The 15,955-nt window shown below is 35.9% G+C and overlaps 2 protein-coding genes across 23 annotated transcripts in view; both read right to left on the minus strand.

Annotated features, from left to right (window-relative positions):
* The window catches only part of LOC124179091 (multidrug resistance-associated protein 1), a 29,014-nt gene extending 26,676 nt beyond the window's left edge, over window positions 1–2,338 (minus strand). For 10 of the 11 annotated variants that reach the window (XM_046563163.1, XM_046563158.1, XM_046563164.1 and 7 more), the window contains exon 1: window positions 2,121–2,338. The gene's annotated coding sequence lies outside the window, so the exon portion shown is untranslated. Of the gene's footprint in view, window positions 1–1,736; window positions 1,799–2,120 lie in introns of all 11 variants that reach the window. The other variant, XM_046563154.1, reaches the window with a different exon arrangement.
* A 3,268-nt stretch (window positions 2,339–5,606) lies between these two features.
* Window positions 5,607–15,734, minus strand: LOC124178663 (ral GTPase-activating protein subunit beta). 12 transcript variants are annotated; one of them, XM_046562195.1, is made up of 24 exons: window positions 15,581–15,734; window positions 14,845–15,265; window positions 14,436–14,462; window positions 14,114–14,328; window positions 13,624–13,807; window positions 13,174–13,434; window positions 12,363–12,548; window positions 11,808–11,912; window positions 11,572–11,712; window positions 11,224–11,462; window positions 10,868–11,098; window positions 10,621–10,774; window positions 10,429–10,536; window positions 9,653–9,754; window positions 9,319–9,459; window positions 9,199–9,213; window positions 8,845–9,005; window positions 8,587–8,760; window positions 8,097–8,506; window positions 7,574–7,985; window positions 7,114–7,426; window positions 6,605–6,868; window positions 6,117–6,366; window positions 5,607–5,774 (listed from the first exon to the last, which is right to left on the minus strand). In XM_046562195.1, exons 1-24 carry the CDS (start codon window positions 15,614–15,616, stop codon window positions 5,657–5,659), a joined length of 4,668 nt encoding a protein of 1,555 aa, XP_046418151.1. In that variant the 5' UTR covers window positions 15,617–15,734; the 3' UTR covers window positions 5,607–5,656. The 12 variants fall into 12 exon arrangements, with proteins under 12 accessions (XP_046418151.1, XP_046418147.1, XP_046418149.1 ...); XM_046562191.1 differs by having other exon boundaries at window positions 9,641–9,805; XM_046562193.1 differs by lacking the exon at window positions 15,581–15,734 and adding an exon at window positions 15,448–15,574.
* Window positions 15,735–15,955: the final 221 nt, after the last annotated feature.

Here is a 15,955-nt window from a genome sequence, read left to right on the forward strand (position 1 = left end):
ACCCTTCAACAAGTAGGTACTTTCACTAGCTAGCTGAAAAAAAAAATGACATTTATCGAGTAATTGTAAGACACGTGGTTCAATAAGAAATGAATTAATGTTGCTTCCTGAAATCAATATCGCCACCTCATGTTTCCAAGAGTTTAACGATACGTACGGACGCAGAGATTAATTAGGTGGATTTTATGATATTCGAATGAGATTTCGATATCACAGACCTGTGCAGTGGATCGATCGATGCAGCTCTAATTCTGAAACACCTTACGTCGCAAAATATGCAAACGCACGCTTGTAACAAACCATTTATACAAGCCATGCCATTGCCACACCGTACGAACAGCAGTATACGAAGTTGAATACTGTCCTCATTTGCCCCCAATAAGCTACCCTATCGCATGACGGAGAGAGGTATAAAAGCGAACTGTATCGAATTACATTATGCTCCGATTTTTTTAAATAAAATTATCGTTATTACGATGTCAGATTTACTCAGTATATACTCGTTGGAAAATTATTCAGTGTATGAATTTCAAATCTATTATGTAATATGCGTTCGACCGAATTCGAATTTCCTTGGGTATGACACAGTATAATCGATTGTCTGCATGGTACCCGTTTTCAAACTACTAAAACAGATGGCTCATAGCGTCGAAAGTTGACGTATCCCTCGACACGGTAAATATTGGAATTTCTAATTTCTAAAAAGAATTTGTCAAGATTCGTAATTGTAACGATCATTGTCGCGGACTTTTAACCCCGTTAGCAAACTACAAGTTTCCGGACGCTTCTTATCGTTAAAATGTATATTGTTCGAAACAACAAAGGAAGCATATAACAATGATTCCCGTTAGAGTTAAAATAAACTGTATGATCGTAAGCCTGGAGCTTGATTCGCTTCAACTATTATCAGTCATGCTGTATTCCAGGAAGCCTGCGTACTTGTTGTTCACGATTTGAACCCGCATTCACAATTGTTTCATCTTTTTAATTGCAATGTGCATCTGATATAAATAATTTCTGTTGCCATTCTGATCAATGTATTTCATTAATCTAAGTGATTCGAAATAAATTGTTCAAAGTCTGATACACTGGTATTTTTTCTGATATTTAGTAAACTATTTTTTAAATAAATCAATAATAAACTACAATTTTTCACCACAAAAACCACATTGCATCCGCAATTAAACGTATATGTGTTTCGTATTATATGTACTTTGAAATATATATTATTCATGATAAAGGTACGAAGAATCGGATTAATCAATAAAAATGAATTGGCACAGATTATAAATTGTAGATAGGTAGATGGGTAGGTATATTTAAATAATTGAAGTATATTAAATTGATGACGGTCAAAGTTCTCGTTATAAATCATCGGAAATATGATATTTCGGCGATAAACTCAACAGAGGATCTATTCGATCGTCAAGTTTTTTCATATGTGAATTGTGATGTTGTATTTTATATAAATCATGGAAAATCGAGTAATCCGTGGGATATTTCTTATCGGTTATGATATTGCTATACACACACAATGGGGCAAGATAAAATTTTGCGTAAATACGTGATACTGCACTTTACGTACCAACGATATCTGTGCCTCCGGAAAATGATAAACAAGTATCGGGTGGACTGAAAATCATTCGGAAGTATTTTTACGATTTGTAGGTATTTGTAACAAAATGTAAGCCGTGTGCTAAATCCGATCGATAAAAAAAATGTATAATACAACTTACCGTTCCTTCGCACAAACACTGTATAATTACAGTCTCGGCACTTCAGCGGCGGAATAAATTCGCTATATCCGAAGAAGTTTGATAAAAACGTAAAGAGGGATGTACAAGAAAGAATTACACTATAAATATATTATGCCCTGCGCAACTTCAATGTAATAATACACGTTCGGTACATATTACATATTGTGTTATGGTTTTACTCTGAACTTTGAAGATAAAATCCTCAGGATTGTACCGTTATTTACGAATATATAAACTGTGGTGTAGGATAAATCAGGCACAGTTCAATGTATCCCTGTGTTAATAATTTCAACGCAATCCCGAGTCTAAAATTTGTCAAGCACTGAACTGAACTTTAAAGGTTTTTTTTTTTTCTTCACTTACGTGCTGGGTTTTAATCCGCAGTGTACTCAACGTTTCGTAATTCGCGAAAGATTGTCGATAACTTTTTATAATAACATTGGGTAAACTAAAATTTGTTGCCATGTGTATTGAGCACAGATGTTCTTAATTCGGTATAACTTTGCACGCTTGAATTATCGCACGAGTTCGTTAGAGCCGCGCCAAGCCGCTCGTTCGCTGGCTGTTCACCGACTAACAATGGATACATTGACTATCGTCACTCGACACTAATTGTACAAGGAGGGATATATCCGTCAGTGAATGTACCGTACGCAACAAGTCGTGGTAGCGATCAATGTGAAATTCGAACGTTACGTAGATCATTTGTCAATATCCGTGTTTCTGCAGGCGCGTCCGAGAAATATATGTGCAATGGACAAATAATTGTAGTATCCATAAATTTGATTCTAAATAAATAAATAACTAAAATACGTTGAATCTTTCTTCATAAAATCATTACTCTGTGTACCAAAAATAAATTATAGCTTATTATATCCAGTATTTTCGCAGGATTAATTAATGATTGGTCTCCGTAAGTCGGTTTTCAGATTTAAATATACTAGCTGTTTATAATACTGTATTTTAACAGCGCGATTGATATGAGAGGTGATGGAGCATTGAACTAAACGATTGTCATATATACACCGAACCGATATATTGTATTTGTGAGATATCAATGATTTCATAACATTACCGACATAAAAATCTTTAAAGATTTATACGTTCGTCGTCTGTTACGCTGTAAATGATTTCGAATTGAATCAAATTAAAAGGAATCACCTCATTCACTTCATTCATCGGAAGATTAGCGCTTTTCCCGTTTTTGTCACTCATCGGTTTGCGATTACAACATAGCTCCTACCTCATCAGATCACGTGATGATCATATACGTTATTTTGAGATAAAAAATTTTAAAAATCAATTGTCACAGAGTTGAGGTAGATTTCAAAGGACAGGCAATCAATAATTTAAGCTCCCGTTTTCTTTTGTACTAATCGATAGTCAAAATATATTGAGAGTTTCTCTTTTCGTATACAGGAAATGAAAGAAGCTGTATCTACACTAATTTCCCGGCAATTAGTTGTTGATGCGTGCAGCCTACAGCGCGACTGTGTTTATACAATATACTATCTATGATGTGATGCGATAAAGTTTTGCAGCAGAGTCTCAACTCGCACGTAAATATAGAATTATAGCAGTACTGTAAATCTGTTGGTGAAATTACAGCTGTTTCACGGTTTGTAATCTTGATGCAAAGTCGCCAAGGTTGATACAAATATACAAATAAAATTCCTAAATTAAATATGTTCGGTTATTTTAGTATTATAATCATGTTTGCGTCATCACTCGCGTTATGTCACGAACAAGTATAAATTAATACCTGTTGCTGACATGAATTAGTTTAAAACGGCGATTCTGCTAGGCGGATAAATAGAGATCCCGTTAGTCGTCGGACCGTTGAGAATGACTTGCAATTGTTGTCAACGAACGGGGCATTCTCTTTTTGCTACTTTATTGCAACAACTGTGATTGTTTACGATTGTTCTCGGGCATATCAGCTCTCCTGACAACGAAGAAACCCCCGAATTCACGAACGTCCGTTAAACGCTATAACGACCCGTTGTAATCTTTTATTTTCGCTGTTATTTATACCTTATGAAACGTATAATAACCAGCGTAAATTTGACAGTCAACAACAATAACGACAGAAAATTATAATGGGCCGTCATATATTAAGCCCGCTAAACGTGTGAATTTAACAGTCAACAACAATAAAAATTGCCTTGTAAATAATAGATAATTTTTTCAAGCTGCGGCACTCCATTTGCGCAAAAATCAGTCGTTATTATACACTAGAAGGTTACAATACATCAATTTTGCCTCGTAAAGTGCAAAATTTGTATGCATACATAAAGATGTTTGATTATGTACGTAAACATAGGTATGAAGTATAGATGTATAATTGTTAGAAGACGTGGTTCTTATGAAGTGAGGACCATTCACAATATGCCCAACGGCAAGGTCAAGAAAAGAAGACAATTCAATAGAAGGATCTTTGCCTTGTTGAGTCACACGGACAACTTTTGGCGAGTGTTAACATACGTTACACATCCGATATGTATGTATAACGTGCAAATATATGCCAAATATCGATATATGTAGGTACACTATAGTTGATAAATGACGTAAACTATACATGTTGGTATAATACATTTTGATTCCTACTAGGGTTGACCAAGGATATAGGAGATTCACCGAAATATATTTGATAGAATTTCAAAAGAATAATGAACTTTTAACCAATACTGAAATTTTACTGAAAACTCCGGGGGAATTTGTTGAGTTTTGCAGCGAATAAATTTTACCAAGTAGTTTTTATAAGTCTATAATAAATCAAGTGAACAGTGCTTTTGATCAAATGTTCTCTCCAGACATTTCGAGAGAATAATTCATTCTCGTTTTAAAATATGCAAATGAATACGATGAATGTGTTGATATGTGTATGTACAAGTTAGCCTAAAACAAAGGAGTATTGATTTTTCTGTTCTATTTTTTTTTCGCAATATCACTTTCTATGTATGCCTTCGCATCATGTTCTTAGACTAATAGTCACACTTTTCCAACGAAGAATATACTTGTGTACACATTTCAGCTTACAAAACATCCGAAAAATACTGAATAAAAATTCTTTGTTATTCGTTGGAGAAATAATTTATTATGATATATAAACAAAGATTGTCGTAATACTTTCTTGTATTTTTTACATATTAATAAATACAAATAGCTATTTATAATTCAACTATATATATATCCTTGATTCATGATATTATATACGTGAGTCTCAAACTCCATATGTTCTACTAGTTGACGGAATGCTGATGATAATATTAAACAAGTAATATTAAAATACATAATACATTAGTGCCAAGTATGTATGAAAAACATGAAGATAATACGATAAGATTTCAAAACCTTGATGGAAATATTATGTCGACATTTTTCTCAAACCTTTTCCAAAAGAAGAAAAATATTTACTAATAGAATTGCTTCGAAAAATAAACTATTGTGTGATAAACTGCATAACTAGAAGCAGCCGTTAAACAAGTGATTAGTCTGATAACATGTAACATTCGACAATCACGTCGATACAAAAGAGATTCATTTATAACTAGATTAATTAAGACCTTATTACTTTTTTCATACAAGCAATCAGTGCCATTATTATATATTATATATTATATAAACACCGTTTGCATTAATAAGACCACAGTATTGTTATCACATGATGCAGAAATGTGTGAGCTGGATTTCATACATTCGTGATCTATTGTTCGCGGAATTTTTCATTTTGCTAACTGAAATAAAGAGATTGATATTCTTGTCTATATATTCTCGAGTTGAAAGTTCAGATCCTAACTGGGTTTGCTGTTGGCTGTAATCAGGGAGCTGTAATATGTTGTGGATATCGGTATTGTTGCAGCAAAAGTACTAATAGAGACAATAAACTGTTTTTTTTTTTAATTTTGAGGACTGCTGAACAAAAATGTTAACAATTCGGGCTGACTAAGGTTGCATCGGTATTTTTGAACCATGTCTTGGACCTTCAATCGTCTGCGAACATGCGGTGGGTGATAGCTGAAAGAATAGTAATTGAAAACTCATTATATAAATTCTTCTTTTGAAGTTTGAAAATTTGGTAACAATTTCATTCTCTTCACTTTAGACTCCAAAAATTTATGTAAAAAAGCAAATTACATATATTGGTTCCATAAAGTTTGAATATCGAGCGTTTCGCGGTCACATATTTTGTATATCATACATAATTAATTGCTAGATAATCGCAAGCCAGAAAAATGCATTATTTTCGTTGAGGCAAAAACTTTTTTACTAGCATTAGTTATACATATACATTCAAAATTACCTCTTAACTAAAATTTGAACAGTCATCGGTGTGCTTCATTTTTGAAAAACACTTACCTATCATTGTCCAGCCTTCTTCGACGTCCCATATTTAAAGCGGTTTGTCTGACTAATGTGCCCAACACCCGTCGAGACAGCACCATGCCATCAACCAATGGAGTAGCTAAATTTATTCTAGATACAGGGCCTTGTAGTCTTACTCTCATCAAACCACTCGACAGTGAATGTAAAAAAATGACTTGAACGTCAGAAGGCCTTACACCATTGGAATGCTCGAGACCAGTATGAGTGCAAGATAGAAGGTCAGCTGCAGTAAGTGTTCAGATTGTTATTGATTAGCTGTACATTTATAACAATGCATAAAAATGGGTGACGGACACATACATTCAATTGTGCTTGATAATTGAAAGGTTAATAAACTAGTCGATTTACTTTGATCAAATGTTCAGTTTAAGGTTCTATTTTCACCTCACAATAACTATTTAACATTGAATAGGAATTGCCCTTTGATGTAACGAGTGGACGAAGATTTATTGTTCACGTACCGATTGGAAATTGCAAGTGATCTTCTAAGCTCTCTAGCCAAACAACTAATATTCTTGTATCAGTTTGCATAGGGAGACTGTGCTTCGTGCTTCTTCTAGGTTTAATTGGATCCCCACTTGATGTGCTGGATGGACCAGAGCCTGGTAAACTGGGAGGCTGTTTGTCAAGGTCTAACGACATAGTTCGAGAATTTTGACTTCCTGACTGATTAACCGAATACGAACGGGTTCCAGCACTTTCACTAACGCTTCGCTCGAACCAAGCTAGAATGAAAATTTTTTACAAATAGGATCAGAGAATTTGGTAAAGCAAAACTGAAACAAAGAAACAAAGTTATACCAATCAAAAAAATATGGGCATGGCTAAAACATATTTCAAAAAATCTTTGAGAATTACCACAGAGTATTTTCATATCTCACATCATTGTTTAAAAATTTGTTGAGTATCATTGAGGGGCTACAATGAAACTAAAAAAGTAAATAATCCAAGTCATGTGTATTTGCATTACCTTGGCCACCGCTTATATCGCTATTATAATTAGACTCATCAATGGAATCGGAGCTCATGTTCCCCATCAAATGTGTCGGCACTATAAACGCCACTTCTGAGCTCACATCAGCCCAGTATAAAATATGCGTGTCGCCATTATACAAAGCACCGCCATGATCGCTATGAGCCGGTTGCGGTACAGTAACTGGAATTGTAGCACGCCACGATGTAGAGACATGTCCTGTCCATCCTGCATGAGATGACACTGAGACTGGCCAGCCAAGTGAACTCAGGAACTCCAAAAAATGTGGAGATACGCTCGTTTCATGTAGCTGTTGCGTATAATTTTTCGACAAAAAGAGATGATATCAGTTTCAGGTGTAGGTTCAAAAATCAACCCCTCAAGTATTCATTTGGCTCCATTGAATTCTTCATTCAAATCTGTACATACGGTAGAAGTGGACAGGAATTGAACTCACCACATTAGAGAGTATTTCTTCAGCAGATTTTTGACCAGCTCGAACGTAAAATACGTGTACTGTGTCGCAGGTTCTCGGACTTGTGTGGTCCAAACTTTCCAAGTCTGTGCAGAATCCAGGCATTGACGGATCCAAAGCTGTGAGCCCGCTCGTGGTAGAATTTTCGTTGTCATTTTGGTCTAAATTCAAGAATCCAAAATGGCTGAGGAACAATCTGGCTGTTTGAAATTCGTGACAAATTTTTGGCGGGGTGCATTCTTCAATCTTGTCATCTGCGTTTCGAGCCAAATCATTACTGGACTTTGATTCCAGATTGATTTGTCTCTCCAGTAATTGTGACAAAAGATGATGCTCGTTTTTTACTGTATCATTATCATTCATTACTGCATCCAAGCTTGGTATTGACTCATCCCTATTATATCCACAATCAAGAATATCAATAATTAACTTGATGCCAAATCAACAGCCTCAATTCTTGTTCAATCATTTGAATAACTGTTACTGCATGTCAATATCTACTTACACTCTACAATGTGGAATGCGATCAACATTATCAGGGAAAAATCTCGGCTTATAATCTGGTCTTGGTGTAGCCTCAGCCAAAGGCAATGGGCGCCCAGGATTTGTGTTCATACTTCTCACGCTGGATTTGTGCCTGGGTAAATGTCTAAGTTGCATTGTCCACGCATGTCGACCGAATGGACCTCTTATTAACACTGTAACAGTAGGTTGTGGATCCTGATCATTCCCTAACGGCTCTTCGAGCAGAGCTAGCATCGTAGCATTTTCAGCTACAAAGTAACGGAATCGTTCAACTGCAGCTTGTCGAGCTACGCGGCCGCCCGTCCAGCTGTTACAGTGACGAAGTAGCAAAACCTCGTCAAGTAGGGAAGAAAGAGATTGCGCTCCGCAGGCACTTGGAAAATATCCTACCTGATTGTAGAATTATTGAAATTAAAATATTTAACTAACATGATCGTTCGTTTATAGACTTCATTCCAAATAGAACTTACCTGTTCTAATATAATTGTCAGGAGTGCATCAGCTGCGTCTCTAACTCGCATTGATGCTGGTTTTAATTCTTTTTCATCTTTCATTTTAATTGGCTCTCCTGGCTTGCCAATGCTCTTGGTACCAGACACACCTAATTCAACTACTTCCAAAACTGTTGTAAGACAATCCTTGTCCTGTAAATGTTTATCGTTATTAGTAACCAATTCAGCTGGCATAAATAAGAAATCATTCAAACATCTTGATTGTCTTGTACAAACTTGTAATAATTGTGGGTGAGCAGATAACCATGTGGTTAGACAAGTGAACGCTGCGACAATAGATGAATGCAAGTCCTTAGAATGAGCTGGTGGTGGTCGCCAACATTGGTAAGTGATATAATCACACAACCATTTTACTGCTCGTTTACACTCAAGAGCATCTATGACAATATGTTGTTATGAGGTTTTGAACAACTTATTCAAATTATTTCTAAGATATTCTTTATACTATGATATTTTCAATATTTCTAATATTCCTAAAAACTCAAAAACTTTTTTACTGAAGAAATGATAGAACGTGATGGGAGCTAATTGCTTTTTGGGTATTACACAAAACATAATTGAAAGTCCAACCTGTTAGCTTCCGAGCTGCTTGACATATGTAATGTTGCTTTGATTAGTCATGATGTTTTAGTACGAAACAATCGCAAATCTCTTGTTATAGTACAACATAGAATAAACCGAAATATTTACCTGTCTCTCGAATATGCGTCCTTGCTAAACCTGCTAGCAATTCTAATGCTGCTAATGAAATGTTCAAGTCTGTTTTCCACGATGATATTAATCTGTGACATACCAAGTATGTGGCTCTTACAAAAAGAGCATGTGCAGAATCTGTAACAAAATCAGTATACGAATTTAGCCTGAAAGTTCCTTTGATGAACGTTTTGCATGGATGTGGTAGATAAACAGTCAAATACGTTTACAATTGGTGATATTAACGTCAAGATTAAATTACATTTTGGACAATCGGTGAGTGCACAACAATTCAGTACTGCAGTACAGAAATAATTACCAAAGTATTTACCAAAGGCAGAGTTTTCCTCTTGAAGTGTGACAATATCAGAGCCATCTCCAAGTGAACGTAGATCACTGGAAATGCTTACTTGACTTGTTGAATCACTGGCGACTATCAAGCAGGTGATGATGGTACAATGGTGAATGCGCAACGGAACACAACCCAAAATAAAAATGAGAAACAACACGTCACAGAAGCGTGAGAAGCAATTAAAGATAAAATGGTGATTGTTACGACAAAACTAAAGTTTTAAGAGCAGGTGTTTGTGTTGCAAAATCAAATGCAAATTTCACACCGTAGCAAACCTGTTCTCTTACGGTCGATACAAATTATCGCAAGCTAAAAATTACAATAAAACGAGATGCTTGCAGGTTAAACTTGTAATTAGTGTGCAGGACCGCCATTATTGAAAATATACCACGTTTCGATGAAAACGAAAAAGGTACAATTGGCCAAATTAGTTTGTATAACAAATCGAAATTGAGAATCACTGTTCATGTATATTGTTGAATTTACTCTTTGAACCCTGCGAGTTGTAGTATACTTTATTTTAAAAAATATTGTGCTTTGAGCAAACTGATTAACTTTTCAATTAGTACATGCTATTTATCAAACGAAACAGTGCGAAGGCTCAGTTACAACGTGGCAATAAATAACAATGAAATTTTGTTCTGCTTGAAAAATTCGGAAAAAAGTGTGTCTTTCTTTAAAAAAAATAGTATCCCAAATAATAATTACTGTTAATTCAATCGTAATAACAACTGATTCCTTAGACGTCTTATTACCTGATGATAGCAAATTAGTTGTAGTATCACTGGTGATTGTATCAGGTTGAGTTACTTGTTCAACCTCTTCAGCAGCTGCCGAGTCTTGTACGCTCAACATCAACCCCCCTGTGATAATAGTGAAAAATGAAAAACATCTTTGCACAAAGATAGGAGTTGGATAAAATTTGTCAACTAATATCTCAATCATACCTAAGAGCATGTGCGTGTTTAAGGGATCAGATTCGACCTGTAATGCATTTATTAGCAAGTTCATGAGTCTGGGTTTTAATTGTACAAACGTCACTGGATTCTTCTCCTGATTGATTATCGCTGTTAAAGATGGTAACTCCTTGATAGGCAAGTTCTAGATTAAAAAAAAATGCACATAAGCCAAAATATAACTTTTACAGAAAGCATTGAAATCATTGATTCATCAACAAACGGATGTTACCATTACCTGTAGATTTAGCGGAAGTGTCAGCATAGATATCAGCAGATGTATGGAAGCTCTTCTCAATTCGATTCTGGACACAGCATTTGACTTTAATTTCAGTTCCTTTTCTGGTAGCACAATTTCCAAAGCAGATATAACGGCTGGCACCAATACTTGTACACCGTCAAGATCAAGACGAAATAAGTCTGCTGAATTTAACAAAATACTGGCCAAAGTTTCTCCACATTCTCGTGTCTAAAAAATGTAAAATGAACGTTTCATCATTTCAGAATAGCGTAGTGTAAATTGCTGATAAAAGTTTGCCCATCTGAATACACGATTGTTGAGATCCAAGAGGAAAGACGATTATTTGCGATTACCTCGTTTATTTTAAGGCCGTGATACATAGCTTGATAGAATCTAGCTAAATAAACTGGCAAAATTTCTTCCCCAGTCTTCTTTGCACAAAATATCCTGCAAAGTGCTCCCATAGCTTCGGCTCTACCTGATTCATAGCGGTCAATACCAAGCGATGGTGGGATTTCACTAGTTGTTTCTTGCAATGAACTTGGTCCATCGACAAGAACTGATGATGGACGCTTTGAAGCACCTGATGGCTCTGTAATAATTTTACAAATTATAGGTATCTGTTAACTGACTTGGTTGCAAATTCAAAAATATTTCAACCTATTTGCAGATTGATATAAAATTTGAAAATGAACGCTTACGAGGCAAATTTTGTGACCATCCATCTGTGCCTATAAAAGCTGCTTCGAAAAGCCATTCTCCAAACAAATGTAATATACTGTTACATTTTGGCCTTCCTGGTGCTAATGGAGGCCTGATGTCTTGGCCTAGCGATGTTACAGCTAAAAAGGTAAGATTTTAACATGATTTTCAACATTTTTCTCATCTAAAGTTTCATTCCATTATAGCAGCTTCTTACAACCTCATTTAGCCTTACACGTTATGCTCGAAGTTGATGAGGGGCCAGAGTTGGGGGTCGATGCAGGCGGGTTGCTAGATATGCGACTTGTTGTTAATCCAATTAGAGAAGCTTTTGGGATTCCTGATCAATAAAATTAAGCACATGATGATAAGTTGTAAATATATGATTTTTTTTAAGAAGCACTTCAGTTAGCTATAACAGATTTTCCAAAATCCTATAAATATTTTGCATAAGAGTCGTCAAAAGTTTGGTAGAAACTGAAGCATATGCTTAAGTTGGTAAATGTGCCAATAAATGAAATTTCCTAAACATCTTGTGTAACAGAATAGCAACGTGCAAAGACAAGTTTCATACTAGTGATGCATTGTGCTAACAAGTAAATTGTATTCAGGAAGCTGCTCTCATAGGTTTATAGATATTATTTGTATGTATAACTGTAAAATACAAAGTAATTTCGCAGATCTCATAGGTTCAAAGGTATTGCATCTTGCGCTATTACATCATGAATGAGATAAATGCAGGAGTTGGTGTAAGAATTGTAGTGGTAAATCAGTGCACTAATAATAATACCCTTAGTAACAGCAGAAGGTGTGACACTGAAACTTTTGGCCAGTCTTCGCTGTGTTGGTGGTGTGGGGGAGGGCTGTGGCTGATCTTTACCGCCAGCTTTATCTCCCGCCACACCACCACCTCCGCCACTTGCAGATGCAACACTAGTGATGCAACACTCCTCCCAGCAGCAAGCCTGTGATACCCCTGAAACATTCGCATTGCCATGCGACCACAACCAAAAAGTAGAAAAGGTTGCGAAAGTGCTGGATTTGGCATTGATAGCTATGTAAGTGGTATGTGATATTTGAATTTGAATAAGACTTTACAATGTGATATGTACATTTAATTTATACCTTGTAATAAATTTTTTTTTTAATCTGTAATACACTGAGAAATTGAACAAATACAGAATATACAGATTAATTTCACTAAACATATCAAGTTTTCATCAAGGTGTTATCTAGTTGGTGTGTATCGACACATTTCTGATGAATCAAAGGATTTCACTAACGCCTCCCCCATACATATAAATATGAAAAACGTGCTTCAAACCACCCACATTTGTATAAGTGAACAGAGAAACAACTGTAGCCACTACCGCTTTGACAAACAGTAACAAAATGGAGACCCAGCTTCTTAGCTTGAATTATTATCGTATTTTATGGAATGGGAAATATTGCTGTTGAATTATTGATACGTACAGTTCGAAAATTGTACAAATATTTGAAACCTTTTATGAAGATATAACGAAATTCATTAATGTGGTAAATTTTATGATATATACACATGATATTACAAATATAATCATAATGTCGGAGATTCTACTCACCCAAAAAAGCATCAACTTGACCAGCAATACCTTTGATAGCCTTTAGAAATATTTGTGGTAAGCCCTGTAAGCAGGGATGCTGGCATGGATCAACCACGTTTTGACTAGCGATAGCGTACTGTAAAAATGCTTGTGTTTGAGATACTACAGCTGGTCTGCACAAATCTACTGGATCGCCAACAGTTCGTAGTAATCTGTACCACGATTGTGCCACTGCTTCATCAGACATTGTTTGAGGTACCAGGTGTGCGTCTTCGTCACCTAGTTTGTATCATTATGTTCAAAACTCTGACAATTCATACGTTAATGTTAGTAAAATTTAATTAGAGTTTCATTATTTCACATTTTCGAACAAAAAAAAGTAGTAATCTCGTTGATCAGTCCAAATGTAGGACACTAGAGTTAACAGGATCTCGGCAAGCAGATGGTTCTTAATCTGAAACTACTTACTGATTTTTAATTCTGGAAACATTGGACCGTACATAACTTGCAGTAATTTTGCGGTCAGAGCTAAACAAACACGATTCCATTGCTCTACCAGAGCTAATCTATGACGCCATCGTAAACACGATTCTCGTAATGTGCGCCACAGTGGAGGAGATGGAAAATTGCGTTCACAGGCGACGAGCCATACCTGAAACAAAGTGACATTCTCCATACATGAATTGGTCTGAAATAAACGAGACTGAAGATAGCAGCCAGAATTAGCAGCCAAACGTTCTAATGTTCATTCAAATAATGTAGCGAAGACCGAAAACCAAATTTTTGTTAAATACCCTTAATCTGTAATACTTTTATAGGATTATGAGAATAAAACTGAACTGCATTTTTCTATTTCCGAAAAGTTTAATACGTTTGGCTGTGAATTCTAGCTGCTAGCTTCAGCTTCACTAATTTTAAATGCTTGTTATTTTTCTCAAAAGCATTGAGTAATTTTTACCTCCAACAATACACCAAGAACTCTTTCACATAGCTGTTCACCTGCATCCTCTCTAACAGCAGGTGGCGCTAATAAAGCATCGTTTATTCCAATTAAAAACAATAATAAGCTTTCCCATGTTTCTCTCTCCAAAGTTGCAGGTCCTCTTGCGACTTGCTGGAGAGTTCTGAGCACCCTGTGACATAGCACAGCTTGTCTATTTATTGTGTCAGCCCCTGCAAAAGAGTGTAACAAATTGTTATACAACAAAAAATGAAGAAAATACTCAAGATACCTAAGATATTAATAGACAAGTGCAGAAAGTGTTAGTTTAGTCCTTTACCTAAATCCTGGTACAAAAATGGCCAGACTACGGACAAGAAATATAGAAAAAATTGGTTAGTCTATTGATAAGGGTTACGTAAGACAATAAACAATTGGTACAGGTTTGTCAAAGGAACAAAAATAGTCGCAAAATTACTCAAACTGAGCCTTAAAAGTTATTTTGTTCCCATTGTAAGTTGATACAAAATAACTTCAACTAACTAGCTAATAGAACTTTAAAACAGACAAATGATTCTAAAACTGTGCTTAGATTATTTTCTAAAAGACTTATATGTTGTAATTATAAATTAATTATTATTAAACTGATCAGTAATATTGCATTAACTTGAAAGACATTCTTGTTATTACAATCTCACCAACTGAACTAACAACAAAAACAACAAAAAACAGTGTTAAACATATCTTACCTTCTCCCTTTCTTGGTACAAATAAATTATGGAAGTGGCTGATTATTTTACGTGCATAAAAATTTGGGTCCTCGACAATGGGTCTTGGTACAGAAATTTTTGGCGATGAATACAGAGCAGATAGCCATTCGCAATAGACATTAACACAGTCTCTGACAGTATCATGCTCCGCCAATGGCAACGAAAGTCCGAAGCAAATGACTTCCATACACCACTGAACTTCTCGATCCGTAGTCAACGGGCTGTGCTCAGCTGCCTGTGTTATGCCAAGATTAGTAGCTAGCTGACGAACGATCGAGAGCGCTACTTCTCGTCCAGCTACAGGGTGGAATTTTTTTAAAACGCTCTGGCTGTCCTCTGAGCCATTCTGAACCAGTGTGCTCAGGGAGGCCCATTCTGAATACATTCCTCCTCCAGAATCCTGTGCAGAGGTAAGGTTACGATATGAAAATAAAAACATGGTTATTAAACTCTGAAACGCATATATGCGATGTCGTGATATTTAATTTTCTACGAGAATATCGTTCGGCCGTAATTTCTCCATTGTTAAAAGACATCATTAACCTTTCGTTTGCTATCTCCGACGATTATTTAATAATTTACCGAGATCGAGTTTCTTGGCCCAGTCATTATTGAGGTTATACATGCAACTTTGACAAGTGTCGTGCTTTGCATCAACGATAGTCTACGTGTCAAACGTAATATCGAATGCTGGACTGTGAGGCGTATAAGTTACCTTGAGATTAACCCTGTTGAATACGCCTAAATTCATAGATTACCATGCGCAAGTATGACGTACGATTGAAAAGGAATAATTAATTAACTTCCCACTCTGACCTGTCAAACTCAGCCAGAAAACTTCGAATATAGCTCGTGTAGCTGAAAAGCTGGCAGTAGCAACGCAAACCTAATCCGAAATCCATCCACCTAGCGGTAATTTGGCAAAAGTAACTCTGCGCGCAATGCGCATGCGCACTAGCTGATTTGCTTCATGGGTATTAACAAAACTACGAGCCTAGAACAGAAGCAAACTACGAGTGTGGGCGAGTTATCAAAGACAGGTGTAAATGATGAAACAGATTTTTGGTCATACAAATTTAATCCGAGCAAT

Source organism: Neodiprion fabricii, chromosome 3 (assembly GCF_021155785.1).
Source record: "Neodiprion fabricii isolate iyNeoFabr1 chromosome 3, iyNeoFabr1.1, whole genome shotgun sequence".
Classification (NCBI taxonomy): Eukaryota; Metazoa; Arthropoda; class Insecta; order Hymenoptera; family Diprionidae; genus Neodiprion; species Neodiprion fabricii.